The sequence below is a fragment of the Phocoena phocoena genome, chromosome X (genome assembly GCF_963924675.1).
Source record: "Phocoena phocoena chromosome X, mPhoPho1.1, whole genome shotgun sequence".
Classification (NCBI taxonomy): domain Eukaryota; kingdom Metazoa; phylum Chordata; class Mammalia; order Artiodactyla; family Phocoenidae; genus Phocoena; species Phocoena phocoena.
Genome location: NC_089240.1, coordinates 90,928,755 through 90,943,752, shown reverse-complemented (window position 1 = coordinate 90,943,752; position 14,998 = coordinate 90,928,755). Strand labels below are relative to the sequence as shown.

General features: G+C 49.8%; 1 protein-coding gene across 1 annotated transcript in view; it reads right to left on the bottom strand.

Moving 5' to 3' along the window:
* Positions 1 to 14,998, bottom strand: part of FRMPD3 (FERM and PDZ domain containing 3) — a 63,051-nt gene that overhangs the window by 31,095 nt on the left and 16,958 nt on the right. The window contains exons 5-10 of the mRNA XM_065901290.1: positions 12,097 to 12,204; positions 9,195 to 9,326; positions 7,428 to 7,547; positions 3,945 to 4,081; positions 3,484 to 3,610; positions 1,367 to 1,456 (exon numbers count right to left, since the gene is read on the bottom strand). Of these exons, the coding sequence (XP_065757362.1) occupies positions 1,367 to 1,456; positions 3,484 to 3,610; positions 3,945 to 4,081; positions 7,428 to 7,547; positions 9,195 to 9,326; positions 12,097 to 12,204 (714 nt within the window). The remainder of the gene's footprint in view (positions 1 to 1,366; positions 1,457 to 3,483; positions 3,611 to 3,944; positions 4,082 to 7,427; positions 7,548 to 9,194; positions 9,327 to 12,096; positions 12,205 to 14,998) is intronic.

The window sequence follows — 14,998 nt, the reverse complement described above, 5'->3', positions numbered from 1 at the left end:
CTCACCTGGTGCTAAAAGCTGAAGTGACAAAGTAACTCTGCCCAAGGTGTCGAAGGTTGACTGGGCGCTTAATGACTGGAGGAGTGGAGGGGGACCTCCCTCCCTAAGAAGATATTTGCCCTTTAATAGGCATTACAGCAGTCTTACCCCAGAGGAATGACCTATAAGAATTTCAGCACTGGGCTTTCCGTAATCCTCAAATCCCAGTATGTAAATGGCCACCTCTGCACCTGATGGACTGGATTCCCTTAAGTGGTCGTGACAGGCTCCTTAGCGCCATCAAGCCTGAGCCCTCTGCCGGCCCATTCCCTGGCATTAGCATCATTCCCGAGGAACCTATTCCATCTGCTCTAGACGCTTCGGTAAACGGCTTTCCATCAGTTGCCCCACGAGCATGACAGCGTGTTCCCCAGAGCGTGACAAGCACCTGGATCCAGTCAGCAAGATGATTTGAATTTCCTTTCACCGAGGCTCACTAGGGTAAACTAGCCTGGGGCACAGTCTTAGGGGGACCACTTGTGCCCCGCTGGAGAGGAGCGTTGCTATAGTGAGGGCCCTGGCAGGGAGGGCGGACGTCTGGGCTAGGGGATTGAGGGAATATGGGTAAAAGCAATGAAACAGGGCAGGGGTCGGCAAACTCTGGCCCACAGGCCAAATCCAGCCCTCTGCCAGTTTTTGTCCAGCTCATGGACTAAGAATGGTTTTATACATTTTTAAATGCTTGGAAAAAATTCAAAAGAACCCTATTTTGTGACATGTGAGAATCACATGAAATTCACATTTCAGTGTCCCGTAAACAAAGAGATATTGGAACACAGCCAGGCCCATGTGTCTATGCGTTGTCGACGGCTGCTTTCGTGCTGCAGTGGCAGGGCTGAGTAGTTGCGACAGGGACCTTCATGGCCTGCCGGCCAGGCCTAAACTATTTACTTATCTGGCCCTTTATAAAAAAAGTTTGCTAACCTCTGAAATTGAGAAAAGGGGGCACAAAAGAGCCTAGAGGAATACTGTAAACGAATATAGCCTCCTACTTTACATTTTATCTTTTCTTTTTGTCCGCATCGCGAGGCTTGCGGGGTCTTAATTCCCCAACCAGGGATCGAACCCAGGCCCTGGGCAGTAACAGCGCGGAGTCCTAGTCACTGGACCTCTGGGGAATTCCTGAAATTTTTTATTGTATTTTTTTGCCTCCTACTTTCACCATTTTACCAGAGGCGGGACCAGAGCACCACAGGAGGTAAGAGGGAGAAGAAGGAGGAAGAGGACAGAGCATGCCACCTGAAAGATCTAATGGAGTCTCTCCCGTCCCCCCAGCCAAGGACAAGCGCCCCCGAAGGGTTCCCTCCCCCTTGCTGCCCTCACTGACCAGGCCCACAGTGTTGAACAAAACGCCCGTGAACGTCGGAAGTTCATTCAGAATTCGAAGATACTGGAGTTTGGCCTGAATGGCAGAGCCCTGTGGAAACAACCGACTCAGAAATATGAGAAACTTGAGGTGCACAGGAAAAGCAAACCCATGTTCCCAGGAAGGAGGGTCAACAGCTTAGGACAGGCACTAGTCAGACCAGTCAGAGAGCCCCACTGTGGGACGCTCGGGAGAACCACAGGAAGGTTCCAGTTTGGACAGCCCTTGCCAGACTCTAGCATCCCATCTCCCTTCCTAAACCCTCCTCCTATCCCCTGATCTTCATTCCTGAAGAATCCAGCTTACTCATTTTGTTCCCCGGTTAATTTCGATGCCCTTCCCCAACTCCAACACCCCACGACATCTATACCTCTCTCCTGAGATCCCTGATGGCCACTAGGTACTGGCCCTCCCCAACTGGGGGTCGCACTCAGTACCTTTATCCTGAGCACCTCTAAGTCCCGAGCCTGCTCTTCCTCTGGCAGAAAAGTCTCCATCAGTGGTACCCGCATCCCCCGGGCACTTGAGCCAGAAACCTGTGAGTCACACTGGACTCCTCCCTCAGCCTCTCACCTGAGGGCCACCAGTCACCAGATCATCTTGATTCTACCTCCTAACTCCCTCTCCACCCTACCCATCCCTCTTCTCTAGCCCCGTGGTCATTGCCTGGATGTCCCCCACTTGCATCACGGTGGCAGCCGGGTTACCTTCAGTACTAACCCTCCTTTCCCTCCATCCGTCCACATTTTCAGTTAGAGGGAACAGCCTAAAACATAATCACACCACTGGCCGCTTAAACCCTTCAGTGGCTCCAGGCTGCCTACAGGGTGAAGGATAACCCCTTTCCACGGCACACGAGGCCCTCCGTGAACAGGTTCCTGCCAACCTCTTTGGCCTCCTCTCTTGCCCGCACCCCACTCAGGCAGCTTCCTCGAACCCTCCGCACTGGTTTATGCTGATCTCTTTGGGTCTCCCTGCCTGGGAAAGTCTTCCTCCCCGCAACTCATCTAGACAAACTTCTATCTGTCCTTTAAGACCCAACTCTGGCATCAAATGCACCGATTCCTGGCCTTTTCCATCTCCTTCAGGCTGGGCTGGCTGCTGTTCCTCCGCGCTTCCAGGGCACCTGCACTGGTCGCACTGTGTTGTGACTACCTCTTGTTTCCCCACCAGCCCGTGCCTGACTTGAGGGCAGAGACCGGGCCTTCTTCATCTTTGTATCTCCAAATACAAAGATGGGGGGCGCTCAGAAAAAGTGTTTGCTGAGGAGATGGTTGGGAGCCCTGAAGCTCTCAGCTGGGAAGAAAACAATCTGATTAAAGATGCACAGCAAAGTAGGAATGGCTTAACTCTCCGGGGAAATCTGCATCTTAAAAGAGAAGCTAGTTGGTAATGCAGGGAATCTGGCATGGGTGGAATATAAGGGGGCAACTGTGTCCAGTGTCTCCATCTGCATGTGGATTCTGGTGCCCCTCACCACCCGCCTGCCTCCTAGGCAAGCAGACCGAGCCCTGCAAGCCTGAGAAGGGCCTGCGGGGCTGGGAAGGCAGGGAATGGGAAAGTGCAGGAGAGCACAGCAGTGACCTGAGTCCTCCACCTGCCACCCGGCGACCCATTCTCCAGGTCAGGCCTTGTCCCATGGGGCTGGGCTTTTATCTCCCAGAATTCCCTGTACCAGGGCTGATGAATTAGAAAGCTGATGAGGGACAGAGCAGTTGTTTCCGTGGGAAACACGTCTCCCCAGGGTCCAGTGCTGTCCACACGACAAGTACTTCATCAGCACTGACTAAATGGGTGGAACGACCCAAGAATATTCTCCTCCTGCACCTTTGTCCCTTTGCTTTGAGGACCCTGGGCTCTCCCAGTGACTTGCCACTGAGCAGTCTCTGGGGGTGTCTCAGGCTTGGGGAAAACCCCTCTCCACAATCATGCCCCATATCTGGCCAAGCTAGATGTGTATCCAAGTCAAAAACAGTGGGGAGGGTTCCCCAGAAGACCACACCTGCTGGGAAACCACACAGGAGTCCCCCATGGCCACTAGTGCCCGAGCAGGGTGCCCGGTGGCCTACTCTGGATACCTTGGTGCTGCTGGAAGGATGTGTTTGGTGCGCCTTCAGCTGCTGAGAGAGAGATTTCCGGAGGTTCTTCTCTTTGATGCCCTGTAGGAGGGAGGGGGGAAGAAAGGGTTCCAGGCCCCACTCCTTCCTAAAAGCAGAAGAAAAGTAAGAAATTAGAGAGACAAGGTGAGACAGAGAAAGCAAAATGGTAAGACAGAAACTAGCTGAAATATGAGACAGAGATGGAGGAATGGAGATTAGGAGAGAGAGACAGAGAGGGGCTGGAGGCAGGCGAGTAACATTGGCCACAGTTCTCTAGTAGAAGCTGTAGCCCAAGGGCATCCTGGTCTAGGTGTGAGGAATTCCAATTCTCACTCCCATCCCAGGCCCACATTCCTAAAACGCAGAGCACAGCTCAACCACTGCACCTTCTCCCTACACAGCTATTTGCCCCCATCCTGAAGGGCCCTGGCGCAACTCACTCCACATTCTTGAGTGAGATCTTCTGACTAGGTCGAGTAGCTGAGACAGTGATATAGATGTGGAGGGCAGCAAGGCCCAAAAGCATCTCTGGCTTGGGGTCCATTCCAAAGCGTTCTCGGATGACATCGTTCCGACTCTGTGAGAGAGGGCAGTCCAAACCCGTCAGTTAAAGGAGACGTTCCCTCCCCACCCCCCACCCCACCCCACAGACTCCCTTATATCCTAGAAAAAACTCGTGGTGTAAGTAAGCATCCTAGATCCAGCGGAAGAGGAAGATTCTGCCCTTGGGGAAGAGGTAACAGAGGAACCTCAGGTCTCAGAGACACTATTTGCTTCATTCAGTGGATATTGGACAGCCCCCTTCTCAGTGACTGGTACACACAATGGCAAGGCACAAATGGTCAGAACATCTAGGGCGCTGCAAAAGTGAGACATGGCACCACTCCCTTTCTTTCCTCCTGTTACAAGAGACCTTTCTGCCTTTTCTCTGGGGCCTATACTCACCGCCCCCCAGCCCCAGCCATGGGAGGCTCCTCTACCAGCTCAGATGGGAACAAAGGAAGAGAGACATTGGAAGGGATTCTCTACAGGTCTCTGGCCCAGAAGCCCACAGTGAGAGATGGATTGCAGGGATGGGGCAGATATTCTTTCCTTGGGGTCTGCAGATCAAAGCAGTGATGAGTCAGTCTTCCCTATGCTATCTTAAAAAGGGTCTCCTGGAACTACTGGCCAAAGGTATGACAACCCCCAAACCCTGAAGGTCAGAAACCCAGCTATCAAGGATTCAGCCTTGGTTAGACCAGTTGCCCATTGTGCTGAGGTGAAACCAGGATGAGCTAAGAGACTAGAGAGCCACAGTGGTATCACTACAGCATAGGAGAGAGTGTAAAAGGAATACTCCATCAGTGATCATCTATGCAGAAAATCCAATGGAATCTACAAAAAAAAAAAACTACTAGAACTAATGAGTTAGCAAGGTTGCAGGATATAAGATCAATATACAAAACCAACTGTATTTCTACATGCTTGCAACAATCAGAAATTAAAGTTAAAATCAAAACCATTTACAATAGCATCAAAAAATGAAATAATTAAGGATAAATCTGTCAAAACATGTGAAAGACCTGTACGTTGAAAAGTAGAAAACACTGCTGAGAAAAATTAGAGAAGACCTAAATAGATATATATTGTGTCCATGGGTTGGAAGACTCAAACCAATGTATAGATTCAACACAATCCCAATCAGAATCACGGCAGGTTTTTGGTAGAAATTAACAAACTAATTCTAAAATTCACATAGAAATGCAAAGGACCTAGAATGGCCAAAACAACTTTGAAAAAGAACGAAGTTGGAGAACAAACACTACCTGATTTTAAGACTTATTATAAAGCTACAGTAATCAAACAAGTGTGATGTTGGCATAAAGATAGACACATAGATCAATGGAATAGAATGGAGAGTTCAGTAATGACCCACACATATACAGGCAACTGATTTTTCACAAAGGCGCAAAGGCAACTAAACGGAGAAAGGATGGTCTTTTCAATAAATGGTGCTGGAACAATTGGATCTCCATATGGAAAAAAGAAGAACTTTGGTCAATACTTTGTACCACATATAAAAGTTAACTCAAAATGGACCACAGACATAAATGTAGAACCTAAAATGATAGCACTTCTAGAAAAAAATAAGAGCAAAATCTTTGTGACCTTGGATTAGGCAAAGACTTCTTAGATATGACATCATAAGCACAATCCATAAAAGAACAAATTGACAAATTGGACTTCATCAGAATTCAAACTTCTGCTCCGTGAAAGACACTCTTTGGAGACTGAAAAGACAAGTTAGAGACTGGGAGAAAATAATTGCAAATAACATACAAATGACTTGTATCCAGAATACACAAATAACTCTCAAAACTCAATAATAAGTAAACAAACAACCCCAATTTAAAAAGTGGGCAAAAGATTTGAATAGACACTTCACCAAAAAAGCTGTATGATGACAAGGAGGCACACGAAAAGGTGTTCAACATCATTAGTCATTAGGGAAATGCAAATGCAAACCAGAATGAGATACCCCTGCATGCGATTAGAATGACGGAAACTTAAAAAATACTGCTAACACCAAGTGCTGGTGAGGATGTGGAGAAACTGGGACTCTAACACACGGCTGGTGCTTACATAAAATGGTACAGCCACCTTGGAAAACAGCATTGGAGTTTCTTCAAGAAATTAAAGAAAGATAGATCTACCGTATGAATCAAGCCATTCCATTCTTAGGTATTTACCCAAGAGAAAAGAAAGCATATGTCATACAAAGACTTGTACGTGAATGTTCATAGAAGTTTTATTTGTAGTAGCCAAAAAGGAATGAACTACTGATACACACAACAACATGGGTGGACCTCAAAACCATTATGCTGAGTGAAAGAAGTGAGATCAAAATAAGTGTTCACACCGTATGATTTCATTTGTACAAAACTGTAGAAAACGCAAAGTAATCTGCAGTGACAGAAAGCAGGTCAGTGGCTGCCTGGAGATGGGAGTATGAATTACAAAGGAGTCTGGGGAGGCTTTTGGGGGTGTTGGATGTGTTTAATATCTTGAGTGCGGTGATGGTTTCGTGGATATAAACATATGTCAAAACTTATCACACTGCCATTTTAAATACGTGCAGTTTGCCGTGCGTCAGTTAGACCTCACTAAAGCTGTTCAGTATAAAAAAGGAATACAGCTGAACGCATCATCACAAAGGGGAGAGAGAGGGTGGACAAGGTCTTGTCACCAAATTCCAAACTATTTGAACTAAACATCCATCTCTGCACCCAGCAAACATCCACTCATCTTTCAAGGCTAACAGCATGCATGCACCACTTCCTCTGTGAAGCCTGCCTTGTGCCCCTCCCAGGCAGAGTTGGCAAATTGCTTCCTGAGCGCCCCTACTGACATTGTACCCTGCCATCCTCACAGTGCGTGCCTGTCACACTGCCTTTATTTGTGCACATATCTGCCTATGAGCTCTAGCGATCTAGGATAGTACTTTGACCACCTTGATTGTCAGCACCTAGCACAGGGCCTGGCCCAGAGTAAGTGCTCAGCAAGTGTTTCTGGATGAACTGAATTGGGAACCGTCTCCTCAGTGGAGCTCGGGACTGGGGATTGGGACCTCCTGTTACTCAAATGCACTTGTTAAACCAGGGTATGCTGTGAAGATGCCAGAGTTACTGGGGTTGCTTCCTCCTGAAAACTGATAAGATCTGTCTAGACAAACAGACAAGACTTGGAGCCAGAGCCAGCTCAGGTCGCCAGGCCAACCAACTTGACCATGGCCTACAGTGGTAGCAGAAAATAAGAGAGCCTTCAGAGCTACCTGAAGGTTGGAAAAACTTACATAGCGACTTCATTGTGATGGCAGAACAGCCTGCCAGCTTGTTTGTCCATTGGTCTGTCTGTCTGTGTATCCCCAAGCCAGACTCTACCTGGATGTACAGGTACTCGAAAGCAGCAGGATCCCGACGCAGCAGCTCCACCGGGTCTTTGGGAAAGAAACTTATCCGGAAGAGGCATTTCATTCCATGATAGTGTGTCCGCTGCACTACCTGAATCCCAGGGGTGAGAGGTAGGAGGAAAAGAGAGCTGGGATCAATGTCTGGGTGCCAGGAGTCAGCTCGGCGGCTCTTCAAGGCAGGGCCTGGCTGATTCCAATTACCACTGGGGAAAGTGATGAGGAGCTAAGTCTTTTCTGCCCTTCTGACCCAAAGTGACTAGAATTTTCGAACCACTTATCCACAACTTGGCCTTTATCAACAACCTAAGGCCCAGGACATGAGGTAGGAAGCAAGGGCCCCTGGCAACTTCTCTGACTCTTCTTGCTGTGGGGCTAATGCCTTTGCCTTGCAGAGGGGCTCAGCCTCAAGCAAAGGAAGTTGCTTATGAGAAACCAAATCAAAGACTTAAACTCCCATTTGGAGGTGTAGCTGAAACAAGTTGGCAATATACCAGTAACTGCTGAAGCTGGGATGGGTAATGAGGGTTCATTATCCAATTCCTTCTACTTTGGTGTATATTTGAGATTTTTTTGTAATAAAAATGCTTAAAAATCCCATTTGGAACAAGAGACCAGTTGGATCCACAAGGCCCCTTGCTGGGTGGGGAGGCGCTTAGGCCTCCCTCCAGGCAGGACACCCACCTTTCCTTCACAGGTGGGAACCTGTGAGTCTCTGGACTGCATCTGGCTGAGAGCTAAACTTGAAGAATTCTTCTTTCCTAAATCCTTTCATTTTTGCGTGTCTGATTTCAGCTTTTGTTTCGCTTCCTTCAGACATTTCTTCCCAGCCGTCCCCTCTCCAACTCTCTTCCCTCCCTCCCTGGGAATATATATTTTTTAAAGCAACTGAGAAATTATTTATTTATTTGGCCGCGGCACGCGGCATGTGGGATCTTAGTTCCCTGACCAGGGATTGAACCCCCGTCCCCTGTATTGGAGGCGCGGAGTCTCAACGACTGGACCACCAGGGAAGGAAGTCCCCACTCCCTGGGAACATTGATTGGCCCTGGTTGCCTCTCTTACTCTCCATGGTGCATCACCACTGGTAAAATACTATCGAGCAATCCTGGATTTCCTTGGCCTTTTTCCAGAGGCTGGGAAGATAAGACACTTCCTCCTACTCTACTTTGGAACTTGACACGGGTGACATGCTGTCCATGCTTGGTCGCACTCAGCCCGTTCCCAGCCCACATGTGTCCTAGCCTCAGAGGTCTCACTAGACTCCACTCGCTCATCCTTCCATATTACAGCCTTCACCCTGAAGGTAAAGTTTCCCCTCGCAGGAGGAAAAGTCTAGCAGGACCTCCAGGAGACAGTGGAGTTGACACTGCTTTCCCCACTAGTGACCGCCAAGACTAACAACTGTCATGCCTTTCTTAGGTCACAAGAGACATTTTACAGAGTTCTTTTTGGCTGTGCTGTGTGGCTTGCAGGATCTTAGTTCCCTGACCAGGGATTGAACCCGGGCCCTTGGCAGTGAAAGCACAGAGTCCTAACCACTGGACCTCCAGGGAATTCCCAAGAGACATTTGAAAAGGCCTCTGTGGGTGGGTCATAAAGATCTTGATTGAGAATTGGGACTTCTGGGAGCTGGCTGAGCATATCATGATGAATTTTCCAGAAGGAGAGTACCTGGTGGCCTCTTCTCTACTAAAGGCCATCTGCAAAGCTATCAGGCCAGGACAAAGCAGTTACTTACATAAGCCAGGGGCTGCTTGTCCTGGAGAAGCAGGAACTTGTGGTTCTGTTCTGGCCCGGCATACTCAAGGACAAGGGCAAAGTGCTCAATGTACCTCAGGGAAAGCCGGTCCTGTAATGTCACCATGACATCCTGTGAAAGACAAAAGAGCCTTGAGAGAGAGATCCCTTCCAGCTCTAAGATACTCTAAGCACCCAAAATGGGAGAAGGGGACTGAACATCCAGAAAGATAGTCCTGGGGAGAAGGCTGAAGCTGGGAAAGTGGGCCAGACAGAGACACCGGCCTTTATGGTAGCCCAGGCATGGTGCTCCAGGATGAGGAGAATGACCCGGGAGTGCTGTTCAGAGGCCTGGGCCCTGGGGAACACCACAGGTGCAGGGGGTGGAGGGAGGTGTTTCTGAACTTGGCCGGGCCAGGCATATGGCAAAAGAAGGTCATGGTCCTTCCTCCCCCTCTCTCTCCTTTCATTCAACAAATTGTCTCCTGAGTGTGTCCTAAGTGCCAGGCACTGTGTTGGTTCTTCCCTCAGCTTCTCACATAAGTCAGAATGTTCACTCTGGTTTGTCCGGCAACTTAGGAATTAACAAAAGCCAAAGCCACAATTACATGATTAAAAAGTGGACGATTTCTGGATTCATAACCTAAATTGAATGACTGGAGTTACTGGCAAAATGTTCATCTTTGATTTAGCTGGCTTTTAGAGACGATCAATTTAGCAACTTGAAAAACGCATCCACGCAGAGGAACAATGTCACGTGTTTTATGCACAGTCATGAATTTGACTACTTCTGCTCTGCTGCCCTACGTTTGATATTAGGGTGTCTGGAAGCAGATCCACGGGGGCTGCCCACATGTCAGTTTTGAGACTTCTACCATCTATTTGCTGTGGCTTCAGCACACACCGGCCTCCAGCGTGTGTGTTCGTAGAATCGGCATCGCTCAGCCTCCGAAGGCCGGAAAGAAGCAGGCTTGGGAATGCGAAGCTCCCTTCCAGCCAGGGTTGCCAAACAAGCCCCTCAGTGAACATTGACAGCTGTTTAGCTATTCAAATGTTAGGCTGGAAATTGGTGGGTACTTGAGAATATCTCTTTGTATTATCCAAGTAGTCACAGAGGCGCCAGTGTTGCTGAAGTGCTGGCAGGGAGAGACGAGATTTTCTCTGCAGTTCGGCTGCTTTGGGACTGTGGACGGCCAAGCTGGTGATTGCCAACCGGTGTTACAAGTCTAACAGCTCCCATGCCAGGCTGTCAATTCACCCAGGTACCTCTCTGGGACAAGCGGCCTGGCAGCCTGTCCAAGTTCCAATGAACAGCCAGTGCACCCTCCCTGAAGTCATGGTAAGGTCACAAGCCAGGGGACGCTGCTGTCCTGGAAGGCTGGGGCTACCTGGAAGCACTAACGGCGGTGACATTGTGAGGTGGGAGGACGCTCAGAGGAGCCTCCACGGGGAAAGAGAGGAGTAAATGCTCCAGTGTGGAGACAGATCGACAACGGACATGCCGGTCCATGATTTAACATAAAGGAGGATTCTGACACAGAGAGATACCCACATCTGGAGGAGGGGAACTTGGACACCTCTGGGGTGGCCTAGTTTCAATGTCCCTCCCATAGACGGAAACCTTCAATAGTCAAGAGACCATTCTGCGGCACCCTAAGGAGTGTGTTTTGGTCCTAAGTCCCCTGGGGGACCCACCCAGGCCTAAGCCTTCCTGAGAAACTCTCGGTTCAATCAACACGGGTTAGGCCCGGGCTCTTGCAACTCGGGTGCTACTGGCGCTTTGGACAGGACAATTCATCATCCGGGGACTGTCCCATTCCTTGCAGGACATTTAGCATCTCTGACCCTGAGACGCTAAACGCCAGTAGCATGCCAAACCATGGGGATGACCCCAAATACCCTCAGACGTTCCTAAAAACTACCTGGGAGGGGACAGTGCCAACGCTGGCTGAGAACCGCTGGCAAGGCCAATTCTGAACACCTGATAACGCCTCTCAGGGCAAGTTTCCTGGCCCAGGGCTTGCTTTATTTATAGGGTTGTCTTAGCCCCAGTAGGGGCACCTCAGGACATTCGTGGGCCAAGGTGGGTTTTCTGGGCAGGCAGCACTGATTGCATGGAAACATTCATTCTGGGGATGGCATTCTCTTTCTGGAGAGAATCCAGAAGAAGCAGGAGCAGATATTTCTATCCCAGAGCAGAGCTGAACCTGGGGGTTAATGGTACATCGCCTCTCCTCCTCAGGACTAAGGGAATAACTACAACTTCTAGATGCCTGGCTGAGCCGTTAAGAATCAGAGCTCATTAATTGCTCTTCCTGGGAAAGGAATAGCCAAAGGGACTGTTGGTGGACTTTTCAAATCTTGGTTCAGTGCTTAAGAGCTGGTTGGTATTTAAAAAGCAAGCCATGGCTAAGCTAATCTCCTGAGAGATGGTTTGTTGATTTCTGTGTGTAAACTTGCGTAGGTGTTATTGTATCAATTTAAATCACTTTTGCTTTATAAATGTTTTAATGATCTTCATACTCCTTAGCTCCTAAGAGTCTTGAAGGACGCAGTGTAACATGGACACGAAACAGTTAGCAGATGTGTGCACACATGCATGCATACACACATGCGTGCACGTGAACATGCGTGCACGCACGCACACACATACACACAAACAGTCACTAGCACACAGTTGGGCATTCAACTTTCCCTCACCACAGTCATCCGAGGACTGTATGTTTTTGCAACAGGGTGCTCCCAGAAGCAGGAGTTCAAAGACCAAGACCACCTTGCTCTGGTAGCAAGCGGCTTGGTGCAGACTCAGAGGAACCCAAGGACCAACAGTGGGGTGTGCTCCAGAGGAGAGCACCTCCTAAGAGAGGACAACACCAATCCGGGAGAGGAGACCCTGTGGGTACCTTAACAGTGGTCCGGCCATCAAACGTGAACGACTTGATCTGCCCATTTTCTAAGAAAACCTTCAGGACATTGGGGATGAGGAGAAGAGCTTCTTTCTTCATCATCTTCTGTGAACAGGCAGGGAAAGGACAAGGAGGGGGACTCATTTAGAAGGAGAAGGGAAGCCAGAGGAGGGGCGTGGAAAGGAAGAGAAAGGAGTGAGTGAAGGAGACAGGGAGCCAAAGGTATGGAAGGACAGAGATACAGAGGAAAGAACCCATCAATGATAACGTTAACGTGGAGACCAGAACCGAATTCTCCAAGAAGACACTGGGCCATATCCAAAGCTCACCCTTCATTCGATGTCACTGCACATCCACAGTCTACTGTGGCTCAAAGCTCCACAGCTCAGAGGGGGCTTGGCCCATAGAGACCACCACACTCTGAAGGGCTGATGGAAGGCCTTAGGAGCCTGCCTCACTCACCTGCTCCTATCTCCTGACTCCTGCCTTTCCACCTGGCCCTTCACACATCGAGATCACTTCCATGTCCATGCCTTTGCTCTGCCAGTCTCCCTCCCTCAAGGCATCCTAGGTCTTCTGTGACCTGGCCCCTGCCTACTTTTCCAGAGTCACATCTTACCATTCCCGGTACCCACAGTGCTCTTTCATGCCTGCATACTTTTAAGAACTCATCATTCAGGGACTGCCATAATCCCTGCAGGACATTTAGCGTCTCTGACTCTGACATAATAAATGTCAATAACATGCCAAATCGTTGGGATGACCCCAAACACCCTCAGATGTTCCGAAAAGCTTTCTGAGAGTGGGAGGTACTGACCCTGACTGAGAACCACTGGCAACGCCCATTAAAGAAATATTTAATTAATTAATTTATTTGGCTGCACTGGGCCTTAGTTGCGGCACACAGGATCTTCACTGCCGCGTGAGGGATCTTCACTGCGGCACGCGGGATCATTTAGTTACGGCATGTGGGATCTACTTCCCTGACCAGGGATCGAACCCAAGCCCCCTGGATTGGGAGCACAGAGTCTTAGCCACCGGACCACCAGGGAAGCCCCCAAAGCCCATTTTCGAATACCCGGGGCTACAGCAAGCGCGGAGGACCGGGGTCTAGCCTTACACTAGTAGTGACCTGGCACACATACACAAATCCACTAGAGAACAACAATAACACCAAATCAAACCAACAGGTATAAGACAGCTAAGGTCTCCTAGATGAGGTGAATTGGATTTTGATTTTAAAGGAGGTGGCAGGCGTGGACTATTAGAGAGGCCAGACAAGAACAGTCCAGATCTAGGGACTGTCACGGACAAAGTATGAAAACATAAGCAAGTCCTCCTGGGTCAGGGTGTGGTAGGAGGAGGGGGGTGGTGCTATCGTGACATCAGATCATTTCGTGATGGAGTCAAGCCACAGTGGGGAGTGATGGGATCTAAAGTTGGAAAAGTGACTCCCCGGTTCTCTCCCTGATCCCGAGACGCCTCGCTCCCGCCAAGCCCAGAGGCCCCGGATTCCCAGGCTGACGATGCTCAGCGGTGGCTGGTTTTATTTAGCACACTGGGTTGGACTCAGATAATTACTTAATTGATCTTGCTTAAAAATAGAGCTGGCAAGGAACACCCACAGGATTTATTTTTGCTCTGGCTACTTAATAAAGCCCTGGAACACCAAGAGAAAGGGATGGTAGGGTAGCTGGGAGTCACCTGGGCCTGGACTCCCCCCGGGACCTGACCGGTGGTGAAGCTGCTACGGTCCACACTGGGGTGGTGGTGGTGGGGGTGTATTGTGACATCATTTCCTGAGCACAGCGAGAGTGAGAAGGTTAATCCCTGTGTCTCTCCCAGACAAGAGCCTCTACCATGCTTGGTGGCCTGTCCGGGAGCCTGTCCTGGAGCGACAGAGTAACCCTGGGGGGCTTCTAGCTACACTGGGGCATTTATGTGCAGATTGGCCTGCAGTGGGGGCCGGCTTCTGCCTGTGGCTAGATGTGACATGTGGAGAGGGGAATCATGGGGGAGGAAGGGGGAGTGGGGAAGGGAGCGGAAGAAAGAGGAGGAAAAAGGAGGGAAAGAAGGGGAGGGGGAGGAGAGGAGGGATTCTTCACTGGGTGGCCTGGCCTTGGTGGGTTACTCGGTGATGCCAAGACAGGATAGGTTGTACCTATCTGTACTCTCCAAATTCAAGCCTCACTTCCTCTGGGTGTTCAAGGGTTCAGGACACAAATGTCCCCTTAGTGACTTGGACCTCAGGATCTGCTTTACTCCGATCCACAAGGACTCCACACGGCTCCCTTTCCTCTCTGCTCACTGGCCCCGGCTTCTCTTCAACCTCTTCTTCTGTGACTGACACGGGGCTCAGCCACCAATTATTCCGATGGCTTAGCCAATGGGGCCCAGGTGTCACTTGGGCTTCACAGCCTTCCTTGAACAGGGATGGAGGAGGGCCTAGGTGGAGTTTGGGTATGAGAGTCAGGGAAATGGAGACGGAAGACACCTCTGTCCTCTATCCATCCCTTCGTCTGGGTGGCTCTGCCTCAAAGAACTATAGGGGTGCCTGGCAACCCACTGATTTCTCCACTCAGGCTGGGCCTCCTAGCTTGTCTCAGCTGCAGCTGCTCCTCACTACAGAAATGCCACGGGCCTCCCGAGAGCCCAGCCCAGGGCAGCCTGTAAATGCACACAGTGCCTGTTAGTTCCGGCTGTCCTTCCCTCACCCACCACCATGGGATATCACCAACTTCTGCAGATTCCTAGAGGACCCAGAGTTATCATCCATGGCCGCTTAATACACATCTTTCTGCGCTCCACCCACCTCTTCTCATTTGCTTATCTGGAACAGATGGCTCAGTTCACGTTAACCCCACAAAGCAGTGCGAAAGAGTGGGCTGGCCATGACCCC